Source organism: Myotis myotis, unplaced genomic scaffold, assembly GCF_014108235.1.
Source record: "Myotis myotis isolate mMyoMyo1 unplaced genomic scaffold, mMyoMyo1.p scaffold_m19_p_1, whole genome shotgun sequence".
In the NCBI taxonomy this organism is placed as follows: Eukaryota; Metazoa; Chordata; class Mammalia; order Chiroptera; family Vespertilionidae; genus Myotis; species Myotis myotis.
The window spans coordinates 156,616,869-156,641,873 of record NW_023416313.1 but is presented as its reverse complement, the minus strand read 5'-3'; the positions used below and the strand labels follow the sequence as shown (position 1 = coordinate 156,641,873).

General features: G+C 38.8%; 1 protein-coding gene, 1 non-coding gene and 1 pseudogene across 3 annotated transcripts; all 3 read right to left on the bottom strand.

The window, feature by feature from the left end:
- TMCO5A (transmembrane and coiled-coil domains 5A) lies at positions 1–23,150 on the bottom strand. Of its 2 annotated transcripts, none has more exons than XM_036324535.1 (10): positions 23,116–23,150; positions 14,883–15,032; positions 14,333–14,456; positions 13,727–13,777; positions 12,643–12,714; positions 9,292–9,348; positions 8,429–8,488; positions 7,930–7,994; positions 6,694–6,804; positions 1–199 (listed from the first exon to the last, which is right to left on the bottom strand). In XM_036324535.1, the coding sequence occupies exons 1-10, from the start codon at positions 23,148–23,150 to the stop codon at positions 1–3; spliced, it is 924 nt and encodes a 307-aa protein (XP_036180428.1). The 2 variants fall into 2 exon arrangements, with proteins under 2 accessions (XP_036180428.1, XP_036180436.1); XM_036324543.1 differs by lacking the exon at positions 23,116–23,150 and adding an exon at positions 23,074–23,105.
- On the bottom strand, positions 3,987–4,090 carry LOC118662424. The gene has a single exon (XR_004969761.1). It is a non-coding gene; the product is annotated as a small nucleolar RNA U13 (small nucleolar RNA).
- Positions 8,797–8,912, bottom strand: LOC118661649 (annotated as a pseudogene).
- Positions 23,151–25,005: the final 1,855 nt, after the last annotated feature.

Below are 25,005 nucleotides of genomic sequence, written 5' to 3'. Positions count from 1 at the left end.
TCAGTGGGGTAGCATGTCCTCTGTCTCAAGCGTGAGAGATGGAAACAGGAAGCTTCTTAGCTTCCACAAGATGCCCCTGCTCAGTATCTTGGGCAGTACGTTGATAAGTACATCTGGATTTATAAAACTTATATGGAAAAACAAGTAGCCCAGAAGTCTGATGAAAAACAGGGTGATGAAAAAGGAGTATCGGAAAATCCTGAAAAGAGAAAGCCAAGAAACTGTTAACCAGAGGTTCGAAAACCTGGAACAAAATAATAAGTCATATGTAAAGGCATGTCTAGCTTCTTCTGGGTAGTCAGATGTCTCCCACTCATTGCTGCTTTTATCCTCAACAACCCCTTATAAAGGCAGCCCCTACCCATAGCTACTCTCTCCTATCACTGGGTTTTACTTTGTTCTAGCATTTCTCACTGTCTGAAATGTTATTCCTTCATTTATTTATTTATTTATTTATTTATTTATTTATTTATTTATTTATGTATGTATGTATGTTTCCAAAAATTGTTTTACAAAGTAGTGGTACCAAATTATACCCCACCAGCAAGATATATTTTTTTGTGAATCTGCATCCTCCCCAACACTTAATATGATCAAATTAAAAAAAAAAATTGGCCAATCAAATGGATATAAAGTAATGCCTCAGCATAGTCTTGGTTTTTATTTTTCTGATGAACAATGATGTTGAACATCTGATCATAGGCTTACTGGTCTTATGTGCTTTCTCTTGCTTTCTTATTGATTACTAGAGGCCCGATGCACGAAATTCGTGCAAGGGCCTTGGCCCCACCCCCCACCTGCTGCCGCTGTGGCCAGGGGCCTCTGCCCCCTCTGCCTTGGCACCCGTCTGCTGTGGCTTTGTCTGCAAGGAAGGACGTCTGGAAGGACTTCCAGTCTAATTAGCATATTATGCTTTTATTATTATAGATAGGAGTCCTTTATATCTGATATAAATCCTTTTCCATTGTGTGTATTTTAGTATCTTCCCTCTACTTTATAACTTTCACTTGCTCTAATGTATGAAAGAACAAAAATTATTAATTTTAATAAAGTTTAGTTTATCAGCCCTTTCTTTAATTAGAATCAGTGGTTTTTGTGTCTTGTTTAAAAAATAAAATCATTCCCTACCTAACAGACACTATTTTATTAAGAGTTTATGGTAGTTTAAAAATATGTCCACAAATTCTTTGATATTTTTCCCTTCAGGAGATTCCCCTCCATTGGAATGCGGACTGGACTCAATGACTTGTTTCAAAAGAAGAGAATATTGTGGAAGTGACAGTGTGTGACTTCCTAGACTGCACGCTGAAGACAGCAGGGCTTCCTCTTTACTCTTAGGAGGGAGCCAGCAGTCATGCTGGGAGGACACACAATCAGCCCTGGGAGAGCTCCACGAGACGAGGAACTAAGATCTCTTGCCAATAACCAACAAAATTTGCCAGGTGTGTGTATAAATTGCCTTAAATGTTGACCCCCTAGTCCCAGCTAAGCCTTCAATGACTTTGGCCAACATCTTAACCATAACCTCCTAAGAGGCCCTGAGCTAGAACCATCAACTAGGTGATTCACAAATTCCTGACCCATAGAAACTGTGAAATAACAAATGTTTGCTGTTTGAAGCCACTAAGTTTTGGAGTCATTTTTTTTTTCCTTTTGAAAATATTTATTTTGTTTTGTTTTATTTATTTTATTTTGTTTTGTTTTATTTATTTTATTTTGTTTTGTTTTATTTATTTTATTTTGTTTTGTTTTATTTATTTTATTCATTTTATTTTTGCCATCACCATTTATCCCCTCTATCCCCTCTTCCACTTCCATCCACCCCCACAATCACCACACTGTTGTCCATGGCCATGAGTTCTCTCTCTTTTTTTTCTTTTTTGCGGCAGTAGATAATGCCCATTTTTGTTTGTTTGTTTTTTGACATTTAATTCCTCAACACATCTGGACTTGCTTTTTGTATATACTGTACAGTAATAATCTGGTCTTATTTTATAAATCTGGATAACCATTTTCTCCTCACCATATTTATAGAACAATTCTTCTTTTCCCCTCTGACATACAGTCGCTGTCACATATCAATGTTCTATAAGTGAACTGTTTCAGAACTTTTTGTTTTATTTCATTGGTCAATTTTCTAAGTCCTGTGACAATACTACACAATCATAATTGCTGTAGCTTCATAGTAATTCCTGGAAGGGCATGTTCCCCACTCCTTGCTCTTCTTTAAAATTGCCCAGGTTATTTTTAATCCTTACTCTCCCATATACAGTATTTTTTAGAACTTTATTCAAGTACATGAAAAATCTTTTGGGGAGTTTGGAGTTGAATTGACTCTATTAATCATTTGGAGAACAATTGATATCTTTATTATGTTAAGGTCTCCTATCCATAAGTATATTTCTCTTTTTTCACTCATATTACCTTTAATATTTCCTGATAAATTTTTATAAATTTCACTATGGTATTCTTTATTTCTTCTTTAACTGATGTATTATTTTGCACCTGTGGTTTTAATATGATTTGCAGGAGGAAACTTCCATTGTTCTTGTTTGTTTGTTTTGTTTTTGTATTACCCTTATCTACCTTTGCTGGGCTTCCCTCTGCCCCAGGACAAATTCACTACCCACTTTCACCCACAGTCAAAAACAGTCCTTCCCCACCAGCTTTTAATGTTTTCCTGTAGAGTTAATCTTGGTGACAGGATCCAGGATCCATTCTAATACAGCATCTTGGTCAGAATTAGAATCAGAAGCCCTTTACAAGCCTCTTCCCACCACTCTCCCTGAAGCTGGATATAACATTCATGAGAAGGTTTTGCGATGACATCTCAGGGATGACATTTCCAGGGAAAATCCGAGGAATAACCTAGCTTTCTTATCTCTTGAGTCAGTGCTCCACAGGATGTCAGAGCAGAAGAAGAGGAAAGACATTTATAGTTTGATGTGATGAACTAGACTAGTAGGATGTTGTGAGGTTCTCTTCTGGATACCAACTCTCTGTTGAAAGTATTACATATGTCCCCTTTTTTCCTCCCACCGACCCCCTCCAGCCCCACCCCCTGACCCAGGCCCTCACCATCTCACTGTCTGCATCCATGGGTTATGCATATAAGCATACAAGGTCTTTGGTTTATTACCTCCCAGCTACCTGCCCTCCCCACCTTCTCTCCGAGATTCCACATTCTGTTCCATGCTTCCATGTCTCTGGATCCACTCCATTCATCATTTTATTTTGTTAATTAGATTCCACATATGAGTGAGATCATGTGGTACTTGTATTTCTCTGATTGACTTCTTTCACTTAGCATGATACTCTCCAGGTCTCTCCATGCTGTCTCAAAGGGTAAGAGATTCTTCCTTTTTATAGCTGCATAGTATTCCATGGTATAAATGTACCACAGCTTTTTTATACACTCATCTACTGATGGACACTTGGGCTGTTTCCAGATCTTAGCTATTGTAAATTGTGCAGGCAATTCCAGGCTGGGTACTGGTATTAAAGTATAGGTGAAGAAATTCTGCTAGTTGTTCAGGAAACTTTATATTTAGAGATATCAAAATAAGTAATGCATCACTTATCTGGTATGAAAATTTCCAGACAATTGAAGCTGACCTTTAAGTACCAATAATTTCATGTTAACTATTTTGATGGAACACTTTTTACATCCTATTCCAAACCACTTTGAATATATGTTTCTCTATGCCTTCTTAAGCAGATTACATTGGACACAATTTGACCTTTTCTTGAAAATGCAAGGGCTTCATGAATACCAATTTTACTTTGCTATCAGAACTAATAATATCCACTCAACTGTTTGAATCCTGAGTTCTTATTTAGTTTAACAAGTATTTTTTGAGCAATTTTTATGTGCTGGGTAGTAGTGTTAGTTGCTATCTCTTTTCATAGTCATTTCTCTCTTTTATTTGCTGTTAGGCAGTGGTATACTTGCATTTAGAGGTTCTCTCCCATTTCTATTTTTTCCATGTCAGATGGGGTAATGTACTGACATTGTAACAAGGTTTGAGGGAGGAATATTGTACAAAATGCATGAAAACCCATTCATCATGCTTATGAACCACAGAAGCATGAAGATCTCCCCATTTTCAATCTACTGATGTTACTGGGGAACTAGCTACATCAAGATAATTCAAATTGTTAAAGGCAAAATGTAGTAAGAGGAGATTTGCTGTATCTGTTTTAGGTGAATGATTCTTGTTTCTGATAGCCATTAGGCCATTATTTTCTAATATTGGAAAGTTGAGATTAGTAACTGCCTTTGAACAAAGAAGTCATAACATTAGAACTGAGAAATGTAGTCATCGATGACATTAGTTTGTTGACTTAACTGTTTGTGTATGTGTGTGTCTATACAAGGTTCTCCTTGTCTAGACTTTGCTTTCTGCCAGGATGGCTAAGCATAACTCCCAGTTTTCCAGGAAGTGTACTCAAAGATATTTACTTACCTTTTACAGAACCATATTCCCTTATTTTGGAGATAATTAACCTGGGAGAAGAAGGAACATTGATAAGCAATTTCTGGAAGCTACCATCACTGTCAAGTAATATTTTGTGATGACAATATATTTGTGAATAATATTCAGTGAACATTAGTTAATGTTACACAGTATTTAGTTAATATCTTATGTTTTAATATGCATAAATAGATAGATGGAATATTAAAATGTTTTTATTGATTTTTAGAGAGAGAGGAAGAGGGGGTGAGAGAAAATAAGATGGAGAGAGAGAGAAAGAGAGAGAGAGAGAGAGAGAGAGAGAGAGAGAGAGAGAGAGAGAGACATTGATGTGAGAGAGAAACATTGATCAGTTGCTTCTCACATGCACCATGACTGGGGAGTGAATCCACAACCTGGGCATATGCTCTGACATAGAATAGAACTGTTGATCTTTAGGTGCATGGGGCAATGCTCAACCACTGAGCCGCACAGGCTAGGGAAACAAATGAAAGCTTTAAAGATAAAAATATATGTATAAAATTTTATGTTTGCTTTTTACATACTGATAGGAATAAATGAAGGCATAGAAAGATCAGTGTTCCTAGAGACCAGGTGTTCTGATTCTGGGCTCTTTCAGGTGCATCCTTACCTTCTCTTTAGCCAGTAATCCTTAGAGAAGTTACAGGCTTTGAAAACCATACAAACTTATTCCAAGGGATACATTTTAAAAGTTATAAAAATGTAAAGGTGAGGATAGATCCTGAATTTCTGTGGTATCTCTATTCTAAAATATTTTCTTAGTTATTTCACTTTACTTTTAACTTTTAAAATAAAAATATGTACAGAAATTATATTCGTTCAAAGTGGGGGAAATGAGGTTCACAGAACTGGAATTAGAAACTTTCTGGGTTACAGATTTGGTTACAGCTGGAGTGAGATCAAGTGGCCTGCTAGCTGGCCAGTTGCGCAGGCAGCCTCTCTATAAAGATTGCTCAAACATCGTAGGTCAGCAAGCCATCATGGGATTGATCATCTTGATAAAGACAACTGTTTTTCCTCTAATAGGTGGTCAGAGGGAACACTGATAGCCATTGGTAGTAGATGGTGAGACACATCAGGGAGCATGCCAAGCTTGGTTCTAGAGAGGTTAATTTCAGTTTTGTTTGCTGAGGGTATGCAAGCTTGGGGCCAGAGTCACTTGTTCAGGACAAAGGGAACCATGGCCACTGTGAACATTGTCTAACATATATCTAAACATCTGGAGAATCTAAACAAGGGCAATCAATGGTTGATTATTATTTTAAAATATGTTTTTATTCATTTCAGAGAGAGGAAGGGAGAGTGAGAGAGCAAGAAATAGAAATATTAATGATGAGAATCATTGATTGGTTGCCTTCTGCACGCCCCCTACTGGGGATAGAGCCCACAATCCTGGGCATGTGCCCTGATCAGGAATCGAACTGTGACCTCCTGGTTCATAGGTGGACACTCAATCACTGAACCACGCCCACTCGGGCTCAATGGTTAATTATTGATACTTGTTTATAAGGAACAGATAAGTTCTCTTTTCTTAGATTATAAAGACCCTATGTCATAACATAACATTTCTGGTGAATGCTAACCTTGGCTCTAAAGCCAATATAAATTACAAAAGCAAAGTCCAAAAAGTTTATTTATTTTGTCCCACGTACTTGCTGCTACAAGATGTCACATGAGCCAAGAGGCCTGGTGCTTTATATCCAATCCTATTTTCTTCAGACATTTGCATGCTAGTATATTCTGGTGACATCATGATGTTAAATATAAACAGACATAAAGAAGCAATGACTTCCTATGTTTTAACTCAGGCCAACTCTGATCAGACAGTGGGAGATGCCTGATACTCTGTGTTGTAAAAGATTCAGGACCATGTTGGGATCATCAGGAAAGAGTGTGTGTTTGTGGGAGATGGAAGGAATGAGTGGTGTATGTGCCATGTGCTGGCCTCCTCTCCATAGAGCGCACTCTCAGTTATATGTTCCTTCTTGCTTCCATTCTGCATTCCCTTAGGTCTTAGGCTAGTTTCTTTCAGAACATGTCCTTTGTGTGTCTACAAAAAGAATGAAAACAATTATTCCTCAGCATCCTCTTTGCTTGCTTAGATTTGGAATGTCTTGGGATGATGTCTCGTACTGTTCTTGGAAAATGCACATGGGAAGATTGGTAGATGATTGGTGGCTTGTGGTATTTAGGAAACTCCTTTGAGAGGCAATGGCACTGAGAGGAGCTGAGGCACAGCGGAGTGCTTACCTTGTTATTTCGGCTCTTGTACTCTTTGCTTGCAGAGCTCATGCTCAAGACTTTTGATCTTGGGGAAAAGAACCAAAATAGGGATTGAGTAAAGTACACTCCAATATTCATATTATGGTTACTCAACAATTTTAGATCCTAAAGCTATGCTGTCCACTACTGTAGCTACATGTAGATATTTACATTTAAATTAATTTAAAAAATCAGTTCCTCAGTGACAACTCAGTAGGTGACTAGGTCCTACTTATTGGATAGCACAGAAAGTTCTCTTGGGCAGCCCTGTTCTAGGATCTTAGCTTAGAAGCCAGGCCAATAGCTAATGCTCAGGAAGAAGTTGGGCCATCGTGAAGGTGTCCTTTAGAGGCGAGGATCTCCAAGTCCTGGTACCCTTACCCCCAGGCCACGGTATGTATTTGGGCTATTCAGAGGCCGAATGCAGTTTTGGTCTCCTTCTCTTGATTCCCAAGATTCCAAACTATTTAATAAACAGAAATACTTCTTGACTAAATCTGCTCATGCTCTTGACTTATAAAGAGGATCAAGAAATGGAAGTGAGATTTTCGATTTGGGTTTCTCACCATTTAGACCCTTATTTATCATTTCCATTTTTTAAATTTTATTTTCCCCCCATCACCATGTATCTCTCTTATATCCTCTTCCACCTCCACCCATCCCTGCCCCTCATTTCTAATTTTTAATGTTCATAGTTTAATAGAGTTTGAGTTTTATACTATGATAGATTGAATGTGTGTCTAGGGATTAGTTTCATTTTCATCCCATATAGTTTCGTTTCCATATATTTGGAGGAAGTGAGGATGGTACTAAGTTTTAAGGCATTTTCTGTAATATATAAGGAGTGTCCTACTTATCAAGGTGACTGACCAATAACACTTTCTAAAGCATATGTTCTTGACCTTAATATAAACTTGAATAATTGATAATATGATAAAAGTATAAGGGGAGATGTGTTTCTCAAGTCTTTTAAGAAGCATGGGAGAAGGACCTGCCCTTTAATGTTGGTGTGGTTTAAATGGAGGTCCACCAGATCACTGACAGGGGGACGCTGTGATTTGGGGCACCCTCAGTTCCAACTAAGAACTGGTCAGAGAAATGTTTGCTCTGACCCAGGCTGAGATGGAGTTACCACTAAAACCAGGATGTTCCTTTGTTTGCCAAAGCTCACACTTCTCTCTCAAGGAATCGAGTCTCTAATTCTTCTTCTATTTTCTTCAAAGTTTCCTGGTACTTCTTCAAAGGGAAAGAAAAGAAACCACAGTTACTAATGAGCAGCTTTATGCTTTTGCTAATCATAATAAGCATGTATGATTACATTGTAACATGAATGTTTGGTATTCCTATTGCCCCTTTGTCTGCTTTCCTCACCCCCACCCCCACCCCACCACTATTGATCTCTCACTATACTTGACCATTGGGCAGCACCCTGGGGTAACAGGGATTATAAATACGCAGAGTGCTCATTATTAATTAAAGAGCACAGAGGTTGGGAGAACATGGAAGTAATAGAACTATATTAGTGGTGGTGATTCGAGGGCCCTGAAGTCTTTTGTAATACCACCTTGAAGAGTTAAAATTGTTTGAGATGGTATTCTTTGAAAAGCCTGGTTACATTTCATCCTGTGCCTTATCAAACCCGTTGCTAGCCCTTTACTTAGGAGCTGTACCTTTATGCAGAGGGCCTGGTCTTCACAGAGCTGGACCACAAATGCAAAGTCTTCCATTACCTGAGAAGCCAAAATTCAGTTTTAAAATTCTCTCAGTAAATTGCTTTAAGAACAAGAGTATGCTTGTTTTGTTCTACATCAAGACCCCAAATGTGAATTGTTCTAAGTATGCTTTAGCTGTATGTATGTACTCATTTTCTTCTTTCTTCCTTCCTTTCTTCCTTCCTCTTTCTTTCTTTCTTTCTTTCTTTCTTTCTTTCTTTCTTTCTTTCTTTCTTTCTTTCTTTCTTTCTTCCTTTTTCTTTTCTCCTCCTCCTCCTCCTCCTCCTCCTTCTTCTTCTTCTTCTTCCTCTTCTTCTTCTTTTTTCCACTGTACTAGGATAGAATGAACCACCTCAGTAGCTTCTGAGGCTAATACATTTCTATCACCACAATTACTTTAGCAAACTTGGTTCCCTTCACTTCTGCAGCATCTTTCTTTCTTTCTTTCTTCTTTCTTTCTTTCTTTCTTTCTTTCTTTCTTTCTTTCTTTCTTTCTTTCTTCTTTCTTCTTCTTTTTTTTTTTTTTTTTTATAAACAAGCAGTAAGTATTTTCCAATCCCAATGGGAAATAATTGGGAACAGTTGGAGAAAGATAGATACTAATGTTGAATTTATGGATTATGGAATGTACCCTGTAGCAATGTTAGAAAGAAGTATTAGGGGACTGTATTACTGTTTCTTCCTCTCCTCCTTGGCCCCCTCATGGTCTGGATCTGGAATCCTATTCGAACTCAGTCATTTGAGGAATGCATTAGATGGTCTGACTAAGGATCAAGTTTCCCTTCCTTTGGGAGAAGTGACGTTGAAATCCCTGCCGTTACCTTGGTCAGCTTCTTCTCTTGGTCAGCACAGGAAGCTTCCAGCTGCTGTAACTTAGCCTGTAGAAAGGAAAGGAGATTGGTAACACAGCAAAGTGGAAACCAGAGGGGACCCCATTCTGAAATGCTCTCTCGAAGGTTATCCCACAGGTGGCTGGAGTCCATCAGGCACGATTGCAGATGTCTTTTTGATGGAGGAGCCAAACCATCCAGCATCCTTTGCAGCTCTCTGGGGACCTGCTTTTCTAAACTTTCGACCTCTTCCATCCATCAGTGCTGCCTTCACCCCTAAACTTCAATTCTCAGCTTCCTTTTTAGTTTTTTCTCTTAGGGAAAACATCAATCTTGAAAAATTTCACTATTCCTTTTCCCTTTATAAATCCATTGTTCACGCTCTCCTCCCTCTCTGCATCCCTTCTTCCCTCTTTTCCTTCCTTAAATATTTGTTGAAAGCCAATTCTGTATTGGCCACTATGCTGGAGTGACAGGAAGGGGCCAGGGGGAGCACTGAGGATGCAGGGGTGGTAGGATTGATAGGCTCGCTGCCTCTCAGAGCTGACATTCTAGTTGGGGGACCTAACAAATAAGTCGACATGATAATGATCAGTGCTATGAAGGAAATGAAAACAGAGTAATGTGGTGAGAGTGAGTGATGGTGTAAGAGCTATTAGAGGTGGTTGGCTGAGGCCTCTCTGATGAGACGCTATTTTAGCTGACGTCTAAGTGATAAATATTACACAAATGGATATCTGGAAGAAATATGTTCCATGCAGAAGTTACAGCAAGGGCCAAGACTGTGAAGTAGCACAGTTTGGTGTGTATGGAGAAGTTATGTGGCTGGAACATGGGAGAGACTGGTAAGAAGAACATGAGGTGAGGAATGTTAGATACGGATGAGATTATGTGGGGTTTTATAATTTCTAAAATTAGTTTGGTTCTTTATACTAATTGCAGCGAGAAGCCAAGAAAGATCTTGAAGTAGTAAAGACACACCTAATTTTTGTTTTTGAAGAGGACTTTTCTATGCATGGAACATTGCGTAGGAGTAAGAGTAGAAGCAGGAAGACTAGGTAGGAGGCTAGTGTGGTGTGAAAGGCTATGGTGCCTTGCAAAAGGGTGGCAGCAGTAGATAGAGAGAAATGGATGCAGTTGTGGTATATTCTGTAGCTAGAGCAGTCATGATTGCATATCCCTCCTTTTATTTTTTAGCTCTATTGTTCTCACTTTCATCTAGGCACCATTATTTCACATCTGTACTCTTCTAACAGTTCCTTTCCCTTCCAACCAATTACATCCAAGGCCAGACAATCAAATGTGCTAAGGGCTATAATTTCAAGACAATGATCTGAGTCACAAGGAGTTGAAGCAAGCATCCTATTAAACTGCTGAACTGATCACCCACATGCAAAAGGACCAGAAGCAAAAGAAATGCTGTATATTTCATAGAATTAGAGATATCACCTGATAATTCTAAGTCACAGGTGGGCAAAGGGGAAATGATTCAAATAGTTAATAATCCCCTAGAACTCTTTAGGGCTGGGCTGCTCATTGACAGGAAAAAATAGCCATTGTTCTGACAATGCCTGGAACTCTATCTATTGTCTATCAGCTCAGCTCACCTAACATAGCCAGCACAGCCAGACTTAAAGTGTCACCTCTAGATTCTGGCTGGGTTATTGTCAGAAAAACTTGTCCTGGAGAGAAGAAGGAAGAAAAACTCCTCACTGCTGTAGTTATATAGCAAAGGAAGTCAAGGGGCTTCATGATCCTTTCTAGTCTGAGCTCTAATTTCTTCCCAATGTACACTATACCTGCAGGCTCCAGATTCCTTCCTTTCCAGATAAATTTCTTGGATAAGCATGGCCAAGCAAATTTACTTGGTAGATTTGAACTTCCTGTGCTTTTTTCGGTCATCAACACTAATTGGCCAACAGAAGATAGGGGAGTAATTCCCTGCTCTTTCATTTTCTGTTTCTATTTTTGGTGTGTTCATATCTTTGGAGATTTCATACATACAGTGTGAGCTTAAGTGTGGGTTAAAGAAACCAAAGAGAAGTTAGATAAGGCAAAGAAAAAGACTAATTCTACAGAAAGTATTTAGAATTTTATCTGCTCTCCGAATAAAATAGGTAAGTCTTTAATTCTTCTTATATCTTTGATCAGATGGCTGTGGTTGTGCCCAGATACTTAGCTTTGGAACAAAATCAGAGAAATGCCAAACCCTGTGTGATGTGCTTAGTAGGTAGACAATGGGATACTTTCGCCATGCTCAGAAAATAACAAAGCCTTATCACGCCAAGTAAATAAAGCAAACTCTGAGATGTGGATGGAAGGGTGGATTTTTTTCTCTTTTTATTGTTGTCAGTATTATAGATAGTCTCCATTTTCTCCTTTTTGCTCCCCTCCACCCAACCCCTGCCCCACCCCAGGCCTTCCCCATACTATTGTCTGTGTCCATGGGTTATGCATATATGTGTATATATATATGATTTTGGTTAATCACTTCCTGGCCCCTCCATCCCCTTCCCCCTCCATCCCCTTCCCCATGGAGATCTGTTAAGTGTGTTCCATGCACCCATGCCTCTGGACCTGTTTTGTTTGTCAGTTTATTTTGTTCATTAGATTCCACATATAAGTGAGATCATGTGATATTTGTCTTTTGCTAACTGGCTTATTTTGCTTAGCATAATAGTCTCCAGGTTCATCCAGGCTGTTGCAAAGGGTAAGAGTTCCTTCTTTTTTACAGCTGCATAGTATTCTATTGTAGGTTACTAAATATTTAAGTGAACAATTGAACAAATTCTTTCTGGATTGGAATTATTAACAAGGTGTGTGAACTGTCTAATGCATAGTAGATTTACAAATCCTAGTTCTGCCTCTGGATTCATACATATATTTCAGTCAGACTTTTAAATAATGACCTTAAAATTATGTGTCTTTTTAAAGTTTTTGCCCTCCAAAAAAGGGAAAAATATTTTATCCACACAAATTTTTATATACACAACCTCATTCAATCTTCAAATCGAAGCTGGCAGTAACTGATTAAATTGCTCAACTTCATACATCAACCACACTAAATGCCGGGGCCAGGATTTAAACTACAGACTTTACCTCCAATGTTAATATGTATTTGTGTTCTACTTTTCCTGATGGAAGTGAGAACAAAATATGTAGCTTCAGAGTGAAAATTCTTACTAATGGCAGAGGAGAATTCAGCATTCAGTGGCTCTGTCTTAAGCTTGACAGGGACTAAAACTACAAACAATTCATTCCAACCTTGACAATTGTTTCCACTTGAAGGCTTATTTCCTAGTCACATACCCCAAACCCATTTAAAATAGTTTTTTCGTTTACCTTTGACTCTTCTGGGGTTCCCTCTAGATTGCCCTTTTCAGACCTGGTTGCTTTAGGTGATTTTCTTGTAAGCTATGGTTTCAAATAATAATAATAATAAAGCATTTCAAATAAACAAAAATACATCAAATTAAAAGCTATAGAAGACAAAGGCATTTTCTGATGTGTGGGGCCAGTAACTTGGTCTTGATAAAAAAAACTACAAAAGGTCTAGCTGGTTTGGTCAGTGGTTAGAGCAGCAGCCCACAGTCTGAAGGGTTGCGGGTTTGATTCTGGTCAAGGACATGTACTTCAGTTATGGCTCAATCCTGGCCCAGGTCAGGGAGTATATGGGAGGCAACAATCGATGTGTCTCTCTCATGTCGATGTTTCTCTCTCTCTGTCTCCCCCCACCCTTCCACTATAAAAATCAATGGAAAAAATGTCCTCAGGTGAGGTTTAACAGAACAATAACAACAAACAAACTGCCAGGAGATGGTCCCTTGGTGGATACACAGGAACACCTTAATTCTACTTTCATCTTCTCACTAGTCTTAGCCACCAGAGCTAGAGTCCAATCAAAATACCAGTACTTCCCTGAACCCAATTTTGGGTCACTCGGGGTTGCAGGTATGGGTCATAAAGTAGGGTAATCATAGGAAATCCACTGAACTCTGAGTAGAAGTTGGGGTAGAGGGAATGCCTGGACAAGGGAAAGGAAAATCTTGGAATTAGTTTTTTAAAAGTCTCTATTGAATATAAAATTAACTTCACCGCAAAGGCTCCAGTCAATTACTTCAACAGAGAGTGTCTGTTGGAATTCATATTCTGTGGTAGAATGAAGAACCCATGGGATCACTGAATACCTTGGATATCCCACCCGCTGCTCTCACCTGGTGCTTCCAGGGAGAATTGATGGCATTTAGATCGTGAAGCTCAGCCTCAGGAAAGTAGAGCAGGAGTAGTTCCTCCCCCCCACCCCCAGCCCGCCCTCCAGCTCAGGCCTCCCTGACATCTGGGTTCCTCTATAATGATTTTCCCTTCTTGCCTCTTTGATGACTGGGAATGGTGTGGGGACACTGGGGAACACAGAACTCCATCCCACCTTTCTTTGAAGTTCTTCTATACTGTGGACCAGAGTCTCATTCTTCCTTTCCTGTTGAAAGAGGTAGAGTGTAAGTGTGCATCTGTACACCACCATCCTTCTTTATTCAGTGGATTCTTCTCCATCCTGCAGTACCTCTACCTTGCTTCATAAAGCACCTGTGGTTTGATCCCAATATATACACACCAACTTTCCAGGGACAGAGACGCCCACATGTAGGGCCTACCAATATTAAATGTTATCAAAGAAACTCTGTCTTCCACACATCCCTTTCCATGCATGAGCCCATTCTGCCATGACTTTTTTTGTTTTAATTAAATACTTTTAGTTCTTCTTTTTCAAATTTATTGATGACACTATTACAGCTGTCCTGTACCCCGCCCCCCTTTACCCACCTTCACCCAACCCCCACACCCCCTTCTTCTGGCCATCACCACAGTTGTCTATGTCCATGGGCTACGCATATACTATGTTCTTTGTCTGCCATGACTTTTCAGCTGACTCTTCTTTGAATATAAAAAGGGAGGACTAGCTTTTCTGACAATTGATGAAGGACAGGATGAGGAATAAAACTTATCAAATTGCTCTCCCCAGCTCCTAGCTTACAAGTCTATCTGTTTCTTCTTCCAGCTCTTGCAAGGCTCTTTCCCTTTCTAATGTGGTGCAGTTTTCCTTCTCCCACTCCTCATCTTCTGCCGAATCTCTGGTCTGAGTGACCTCACTTTCCAGCCTGAATGGCACAAGCACAAACTGTGAGAAGCTGGCAGTTTCAAAATTGATAAAACACAGATATCAGTTTTAAGGGTACATCAAGGACAATAAATACAGATCTCAAGTTTAGAACCCTTCTCTCCTGGATCCTTAGAATCAGATTCATTATAAAGGTAGGAAAAGTAACACTCCCCTGCTTTCTAAGTCAAACACACAATGTTCTTCCTACTCAGGTAAATGTCACCTAGTCTCTTAGAAATCTGCTAGAAACTTACTATATTTCAGGGCATAAGCCAAAGAGAAATGCCCAAGAATGAAGAAGAAAGTTTTAGCTAAACAAAGTAGAGGTCTCTAGAGCAAGCTGGTAAATTTAATTGTGTCCCTTCTTCACCCTTCTCCCCTCTTTTTGGATTGGGAGTTTCGCATATGAAACCCTCATACTCACCTCTGAATCTCATCTTCTTTCTCGTGGATTTTGAGGAGAAGCTCCTGATTTGCTTCGTCTATTCTCTGCATATCCTTTTCAAGGTCCATGTTCAAACTGTTAATGTTCCTCTTTGACTGGGCCAGTCTTAAGATTTCCACTTTCTTTGACCTATAGGCTCAGCCCCCAAATAAACAAGGGCCAGTTATCTTAAGATCAATAAACTTTGGGCTAAAGGGGGTATCTAGTAGGCCTGTAATTCATCAATATCACTCTTGCTGGGAGCAAGCCTTTTACTTCTCATTCTTAAGAAATTATATTTCTTCATCATGCTCTACAAACTCAGCCAGCGATGGAGCTCTTCCCCCAAGCTGTTTCGTCCAAAGCTCTCCACTCTGATTGCAGAAGCTTTGCTTCCCTAAATCTCCTAGTGCCATCGTCGGCAAACTGCGGCTCGCGAGCCACATGCGGCTCTTTGGTCCCTTGAGTGAGGCTCTTCCTAAGCCTTAGGAGTGCCCTAATTAAGTTAATAACAATGTACTTACCTATATAGTTTAAGTTTAAAAAATTTGGCTCTCAAAAGAAATTTCAATCGCTGTACTGTTGATATTTGGCTCTGTTGACTAATGAGTTTGCCAACCATTGTCCTAGTGCATTGAAGAGAATGGTTTCTCATACACATTTTTCACAAACATCTGCTCATGCAATCAATACACTTTTATTGAGTACTTTTATCCAGCAGCTGGCACATCACGTACGGTTGGGCCCAGGTCTGTGCAGAGCCACAAGAGGTTTCCACCAGCAGGTAGGGCTTTAGTCTTTCCCTCCCTCCCATCTCAAATATTCTCCATTGCCTACTAGAAAGCTTCAGAGCTACCATGGGAAATCACGCCATTGAGCACACAATATGACTGAAGCATTCATTTTCAAGAATGCAAACATTGGAATCAGAGGAATGGCAGTGTGAGAGGTTCCCCTATTCTCTCCCCTTAAAGTTTCAACAATTTAAACAGCTATAATTCAACAAAGGATTCCCTGCTCAACGCACAAACATGCCTGAGACACAGGCACACTGAAACTTCTGAAGGTGGGTGAGTGGGAGAGAGCCGGGGAGGGGGGCAGGGAGAAGTGTGGGACAGTGCCACTGACTGACACAGCCTGTAGCTCACTGTGGGTCTTGGGAGAGGGGAAGAACCAGGTTGCTGCCTGCACTCCCTGAGCCTAGAGAAGCAAGGTGACACTGTGAGCTCTGCCAGAGTGATCGGTGCACGCTGTGTAAACCCATGGCCCAGGTGGAGACAGAGCAGAGAGGTTACTGTGATTGTCTGGCAGCTGCCATTGCCAGGCAGAAAAACAACTCCAAGGAGCCTGGCCACCTCCCTTCATCCACCCAGAGTTCGCTCCCCCTCACCCTCTCAGAGCTTGCAGCAGGCCCCAGAAGAGGCTGTAGTGGTGAGTGCTGGGCTACAGAGCACATTGTAGTCAACCCTGAGAACTGGAACAATAGAGGTATTTTTTTCCCCTGAGTGGTAGGCACATGCTGCTGCTGATCCCTGTGACAGGGGGTAAAGATACAGAGGTGATATCTGGCAGCCACCATTACTGGGGGGAGACAAAGTTACAAAGGTACCAGCTTGTCTCTCCCAGCTCATCTCACTCCCACTCATTGTGGCTACACTGTTGGCAGAGGCTGGTTGCAGGGTACAGCTTGGAACCCCAATGCTCAGCTCATTCCCCCATGGGGGTGGTGCCCTGAGACCAATGAGACCTGATCACAAAGAAGATGCCGACCTCACTAGGAAATAAAGGGCATTTTTCACTACCCTCAGAGATCCCAGAAAAAAGATAAAGCGGCTATAGGAAATCCCAGAAGCCAGAGCAGTGCAAGAGAAACTAAAAAACCGCCAGTGTTTCATTGCCCCTAAGTGGGAAACAAAAGAAAGACTTCTCCTTATCAACTAGAGAATGCCACTCTTAATAATATAATTCCCTCAGATGCCTAGACAGAGAAGGAATCCATCAAATACCTAAAATAACCAAAATAATGAGGTAGCTCAGAAAGAAAATGAAAAATCCCCAGAAAATAAATGCAAAGACAGAAATATGTGATTTAAATGACAAATAATTCAATATTTCAGTTCTGAAAAAAATTCAATGAGACAAGAAAATGCAGAGAGTTTAATGAATTCAGAAATAAAATAAATGAACAAAATGAATACTTTACCAGAGAGATCGAAACTTTAAAAAATGAACCAAATAGAAATTCTGGAGATGAAGAACTCAGTAAAAGAGATGAATGATTAGCAAGCTTAGGAAACAGAGTTTACTAGATGGAGGAAAGAATTGGTGACATTGATGATAGAAATCTAGAAATGATGCAGATGAAAAAAAGAGATTTGAGAGTAAAAAACAAACAATAAACAAACAAAAAAAACCAACCCAAAAGATGAAAAAACTCTACAAGAACTATCTGACTTCATCAGAAAGAGTAATAGGCTTACCAGGAGAAGAGAGGGACAAGGGAATAGAGAGACTATTCAAATATTTGATGAAAACTTTCCAAACCTATAGAAAGAGCTAGATCCTCAAATCCAGGAAGCAAACAGAACACGTAATTATCTCAATCTAGAAAGGCCTTTTCCAAGGCACATTATATTAAAATTGTCAAAAGTTAATGACAAAGGAAGAATTCTCAAGACAGGCAAGGGAAAAGAAGACAGTAACATGTAAAGAAAAACCCATTAGATTTATCAACATAAACCCTACAAGCCAGGAGAGAGTAAAATCAAATATTTAAACTATTGAAAGAGAGAAACTACCAGCCAAGAATAATACTAGTATATCCAGCAATGTTATGCTTTATATATGAAAAAGAAATAAAGGCTATTCCAGACATACAGAAGCTGAGAGAATTTACCACCACAAAATGAAGTGGGTTAATTATATCTGAAACAAAACTATGAGTAAGATTACTAGACAGACAGAAGCAGTATATTGTATCCCTTTTTCAGAAATGGGTATTATACATTTAAAAATAAATTTTAGAGAAAGTAAAAATATTAAAAAAGGAGAGAAGACAAAGACAATATTACTGTAATTTGGAAATGAACTCACAGCAAAAATGGAGATAATTTGTGACAATAAAAACATAAAAGGGGAGGAGGTAAGGTCTGAATTTGCAAAGGGGAATGGAGATAAGATGCATTCAGGAGAAAAAAGACTTTCTTTTGCTTATACCCAATGGTAACCACATACAAAAAAAAAAAAAAATCTAAAACTGAGACACATTAGTTAAAAAAAGAGAAAACAGAGGGAAAAAAATCATAGAATACCACCAAACTAAACAACAGACAGACACACAAGGGAAAAGAAACAATGGAGACACAGAATTATCAGAAAACAAAAGATAAAATGGCTATAGGAAATCCTCATACATCAATAACCACCCTAAATATAAATGGACTGAATTTAGCAATAAAAAGGCAGAGGAGCAGATTAGATAAAAAAAAAACAACAACAACAACAAATCACAAAACAAACCCAATCATATGTTAGCTTCAGGAGGCACATTTTAACTGTAAGAACAGATATTGACTCAAAGTGAAAGGGTGGAATATAATTTTTTGAGCAAATGAGCAGAGAAAAGTGGATGCAGCCATACCCACATCTGACAAAACAGATTTTAAGATAAAGTAGTAACAAGAAACGGTGGACATTTTATAATGATAAAGGGAATAATACTTCAAAAAAATATATACTTTTCAACATACATACATCCAACCAGGGAGCACCAAAGTATATAAAGCAACTACTAACAGAATGAAAGGGAAAAACTGACAAAAACACAGTTATAGTAGGGCATCTATATACACCATTGACAGCTATGGACATATCATCCTAACAGAAAATCAATAAGGAAATATTGGCTTTGAATGACACATTAGACCAAATGGACATAATTGACATTTATAGAGCCTTTCATCCCAGAACAACAGTTATACATTCTTTTCCTGTGCACATGGAACATTCTGAAGGACAGACCATATTTTGGGATGCAAAACTAGCCTCAACAAATTCAAGAAGATTGAAATTATACCAAGTAAATTCTCCGACCACAATGCTCTGAATCTGGAAATTAACTGCACAAAGCAAGGGAGGAATACCACAAATATGTAGAGATTAAACAACATGCTACTAAAAAAACTGGGTTAAAGAAGAAATAAAAGGAGAGCTAAAAAGATCCACAGAGACAAATAAGAATGATAATATGACCTATCAAACTATTGAGATGCAGCAAAAGCAGCAATAAGAGGGAAGTTTATATCATTACAGTCTATCAAGAAACAAGAAAAACCCTAAATAAACAACCTAATAGTACATCTTAAAGAACTAGAAAAAGAAGAAATGCAGCCCAAAGTTAGCCAAGGGGGGAAAATAATAAAAATTAAAGCAGAATTAAATAAAGCAGAGAATAAAAATACAATACAAAAAAATTAAGGCAACGAAGAGTTGGTTCTTTGAAAAAGTCAATAAAATTGACAAACCTTTGCCTGGACTCACTAAAGAAAATAGAGAAAAGACTCAAACAAAACCAGAAATGAAAGAAAAGTTACCACATACATCATAGATATACAAAGGTTTATACACGAATACTGTGAAAGCCTGTATGCCACCAAACAATAACCTAGAAGATCAGATAAGTTCTTAGAAATATATAACCTTCCTAGACTGAATCCCGAAGACTTGGAAAATCTACACAGAATGATCATCAACAGTGAGGAAATTGAAGCAACCATCAAAAATATCTCAAAAAGTAAAAGTCCAGGGCCAGATGGCTTCACTCATGAATTCTACTAAACATTCAAAGAAGATTTAATACCCATCCGTCTCAAACTCTTCCAAAAAGAAGAGACAATACTTTCTAACACATTTTATGAGGCCAACATTACCCTGATACCAAAACCTGGAGAGAATAACACACCAAAAAGAAAGCTACAAATGTAAAACTCTGAAACAAAATACTAGCAAACTGGATACAACAATACATTAAAAAGATAGTACATCACGACCAGATGGCGTTCATTCCAGGAGCTCAAGGATAGTTCAACATACGCAAGTCGATCAAAATGATACACCTCATTAACAAAATAAAGGATAAAAATCATATGATCTTATCAATAGATGCAGAAAATTAATTTGACAAAATATAACACTAATTATGATTAAAACACTCAATAAAATGAGTGTGTAAGGAAAATATCTCAAAATAATAAAGGCCATGTATGACAAACTGTCAGCTCAGCTAATCTCACACTCAAGATGAAAAAGTGAAAACTTTTCCTCTAAGCTCAGGAACAAGACAAGGTTGCCACTCTCACCACTGCCATTCGACATAGAAATCCTAGCAGGAGCAATCAGGCAAGAGAAAGAAATAAAAGTTATCCAAACTGGTAATGAAGAAGTAAAAATGTTACTTTTTGCAGATGGCATGATTCTTTACATAGAAAACCCTAAAGACTCCAGCTAAAAACTATTAGAAACACTAAACAAAATCAACTTGCAGTATACAAAATCAATCTACTAACAATAAAATTTCAGGGTAAGAAAAAAATAATTCCAATTGCAACAAAAAGAATAAAATACCTAGGAATAAACTTAATAAAGAATGTGAAGGACATATACACTGAAAACTATAAGACATTAAAAGAAATTGAAGAAGACACAAAGAAATGGTAAGATATTTTGTGTTCATGGATTGGAAGAATCAACATAGTTAAAATGGCCACATTACTCAAAGCAATATACAGATTTAATGCAATCCCCATTAAAACCCCAATGGCATTTTAAAAATAAATAGAATAGCCAGCTGGTGTGGCTCAGTGGTTGAGCATTGACCTATGTATGAATCAGGGGGGTCACAGTTTGATTCCAGGTCAGGGCACATTCCCCAGTAGGGGGCAGGCAGGAATAGCTGATCAATGGTTCTCTCTCATCATTGATGTTTCTCTCTCCCTCCCTCTCCCTTTCTCTCTGAAATTAATAGAAATATATTTTTAAAAATAGAACACAAAGTCATCAGATTTGCATGGACCCACAAAAGACCCTGAATAGCCCTGACTGGTTTGGCTCAGTGGATAGAGTGTTGGCCTGCGGACTGAAAGGTCCCAGGTTCGATTCTGGTCAAGGGCATGTACCTTGGTTGGGGGCACATCCCCAGCAGGGGGTGTGCAGGAGGCGGCTTATCAATGTTTCTCTCTCATTGATGTTTCTGACTCTCTATCCCTCTCCCTTCCTCTCTGTAAAAAACATATATATATATACATATATATATATATATTAAAAAAGACCCTGAATAGCTAAAGCAACCATGAGAAAAAAAAAAAGACAAAGCCAGAGGTATCACACTCCCTGACATCAAATTATACTACAAAGTGACAATAATCAAAACAGCATGGCATTGGCAGAAAAATAGACACACAGACCAATGGAACAGAATTGAGATTCCAGAAATATGCACAGATATATGGGCAAATAATCTTCAACAAAATAGCCAAAAGCATACAATGGAGAAAAGAAATCCTCTTCAATAAATTGTCCTGGGAAAATTGGAAAGACACATGCAAAAGAACAAAACTAGATTGCTATATGTCACCATACACAAAAATTAGCTCAAAATGGATCAAAGACCTAAATACAATCCTGAAACAATAAATTACATAGGAGAAAACATAGGTACTAAACTTATGGGCCTTAATCTTAGAGAAGATTTTATGAATTTGACTTCAAAGGCAAGGGGAGCAAGAGCAAAAATAAATGAATGGGACTATATCAAGCTAAAAATCTTCTGCACAGCAAAAAGAGACTTTCAACAAAACAAAAAGGTAACTAACCAAATAGGAAAAGATATTTGCAAACAACACTTCCAAGAAGGGTTTAATATCCAAAATATATAAAGAACTCATACAACTCAACAACAAAAAACAATTCAATTAAAAAATGGTCAGAGGACCTGTACAGATACTTCTCCCAAGAAGACATATAAATGTCCAACAGATATATGAAAGAAAAGATACTCAACATCACTAGCTATTAGGGAAATGCAAATAGAACTACAATGAGATACCACCTCACACCTGTTAATGGCTATCATCAATAAGACAAGTAACTGAGTGTTGGAGATGTTGTGGAAGAAAAGGAACCCTCATTCACTGCTGGTGGGAATGTAAATTGGTACAGCCACTATGGAAAATAGTACGGAAGTGCCTCAGAAATTAATAATAGAGTTACCATATGACCCAGCAATTCTTGCTCTCAGTACCTACCCAAAACATTTGAAAACATTTGTAAAGATAGATATACCCCTATGTTCACTGCAGCATTATTCACAGTAGCCAAGACATGGAAACAACAGAAGTGCTCTTCAATAGATGATTGGATAAAGAAGATGTGGCACAAATATACAATGGAATGCTTTTCAGCCACAGGAAAAGATGAAATATTGTCATGTGCAACAACATGGATGGATCTTGAGAATATCATGTTAAGTGAAATAAATCAGATGAAAAACGTTAAGAACCCTATGATATCACTCATATGTCAGATATAAAACTGAAAACAACCAATGAACAAGACAAACAAATAAAAACTCATAGCCACAGACAACAGTTGGTTGTTACCAGAGGGAAAGGAGGGTGGGGAGGAGGTAGGTAAGGGTAAAGAAGGTCCAATAGATGCTGACAAAAGGAGATTTAACTTTGGTTGGTAAACACACAATGCAATATACAGATGATGCATACAGAATTGTACACGGAAACCTATGTTATTTACCAATGTCACCCCAATAAATTTAATAAAAAAACCAAACATATTTTTTTGAAGTAAATTTGCAAAAAGGAATGGTAACACTAGAGTAGTCTAGAAAGGGTGCTTGGCACATGTGAAGCTTTCAATAAACTTTTCCTTGGTTTGTCTTTGAAATGATTAACCAGAATTAAGGTAGTGAGATAGAAGGACTTTGAGTAAGAATGGGGTGATTTTAGAAAAGAAAGTCCTACCCTGGAAAGCTGGCTTGGACAGGGAATTTGCAAATGTTCTCACTTCAGGTAGGCATAAAGTCCTTGGCGTGGAGTGCAGTGGGAGACAGATAGGTAAGAGTAGGAGAAAGGGAGATGAAAAGATGAGGGAAAGCACCAATAGCAGACCTGCTTCATACCTTGGTCCTTGGATGTGGCTTTGCATAATCATGATTACTTACTCATAATCTAGCTGATTTTCCTTGTGTTCTTCCATTGTAGATTCCCTAAAATACCAGCAGAGATGTTGTTAATGAATTGGGGAAATGGGTCTATGTATGAAACATAGAGTAACTAGCTAAGAGTCCAAATATAGGAACAAAATTAAGTTAACTGGTTTTCTCCCTTCAATCCTCACATTTTGGCCATGACAAAACCTAGCCTTTTGATTCTTCTGCCCATATCTGATTATGCCTTAGTAAGGATACAGTGAGGAGACAGGGATAATGCTGGCAAGTTAAATATATGTCCTCCTAGTAGGTATATTTGGAGATGGATCACCTACCCAAAAACCTTTGGAAATTTATACACAGAAGTAAGAATAAAGATTATCAATTATTCTTAGGTCCCTTTTTGCTCTAGGCCCTGCTGCTTTCTTTAAGGCCCCAATGAGAGTGGTGTGCATAACCACCCTAAAAAGTAATCTCTCTGCTCTCTAGCCTGGCCTCTGCAAGAATCTTTCTATATTAAGATCTTTGATATTAAATTGGCTAAGGAAAACCAAGCTCATTCTGCCCCTTAGTTTCCTCTTTCACTTCATTTCTTCAACAAACTCTACCTCCCCTCTGCTGGATATGATCTTTCTGACTCTGCCCTAGTCAATATTCTTCTGAAGAGTCTAATCTTTTCCCACTGGAACTATCCAGTAGAATCTCAGAACCTCCCAAGTGGTCATAGCTCTGCTGTTGACATTAGGTGGGTGGGGCAGCATGTCACAATGGGGAGGATGACAATGGGTTCTCATGACTGGTATAGAGTTAAGAGCCTAGAAGGGCACACGTGTTTCATGGCCGAGTCTTCCCTCTGGTAGCAGTAGGTTTAATGGGCCTGATTTCTGGGGAGCATGAAGGGGTAGCCCCTTTCTTTTTTATTCCTCTGGCAGGTTGAGCTCGCTCCCAAGTGTGACTTCTATGAGAAGTCTGAGTCCCAAGACCAGCAGTGTGATGCCATCATGTAGCTAACTAACTAACTAACTATTCATTCATTCATTCATTCATTCATTCATTCATTCATCAAGTACTGAAACATTGAGAGAGCAGCTGTGTATGCCAGGCAGGCACTGTTCTAAGCACTAGGCAGACAGAGTGAACAAAACACTTTGCTCTCATGGAATTTACATTCTAGGATGTGTGTTTATGGGGAGAAGCGTAGCACAAGCAACAAAATAAATGAATCTATTTTTATTTGGTGTGATAACAGAGGAGCATACTAGGAGGAAACAAATGGGTGAAGTGGGTAAGGGGAAATGCATTGTGTATTGTGTGTGGGAGAGAAGGTGTTGCAGTTCTAAATAGGGCAGAGCAGAGAAAGCAGCTGAGCATTTTCAGAGCCAGTAGTGTAGATGTGTTAGGAGGCCTAGTAAATGGGCCACCTTATGTCCTGCTGAGATAGATGCACAATCCACAAACACCACAGTCACAGGTAATAGCAAGTCTGCGGTCGGTAGTAGCATGGGGCCAGCATGTTGCTGGAAAGGCCAGTGGGTCCAGGAGCACTGAGGGGAGGCATGAAGACCCGAAGCTCCTCCTTCAATGCTTTAAGGATACAGAGCTTTTCCCTATCCCTCCCACTTCCTGAGAAAGAAGAGAGCTCTGGAGAGAGAGAGAGAATCTTCTTAAAACACTGGGAAATTACTCCAAAGACATTTTTTAACTGGGAAAAGTTCATGATATCTTGAATTGGCCTCACTGAGTTTCCCTCTACACCTCCCCTCCCCCCCAACTATAGGCATAGGAGCTAGAAGAGGAAGATAAAATCAGTTGCGGAATACATACAATGAATATGTTTCTGTATACTGGAGTATGTACATTTTGGCCTCATGCACCATTTGTAACTTTTTGTGTGTGTGAACC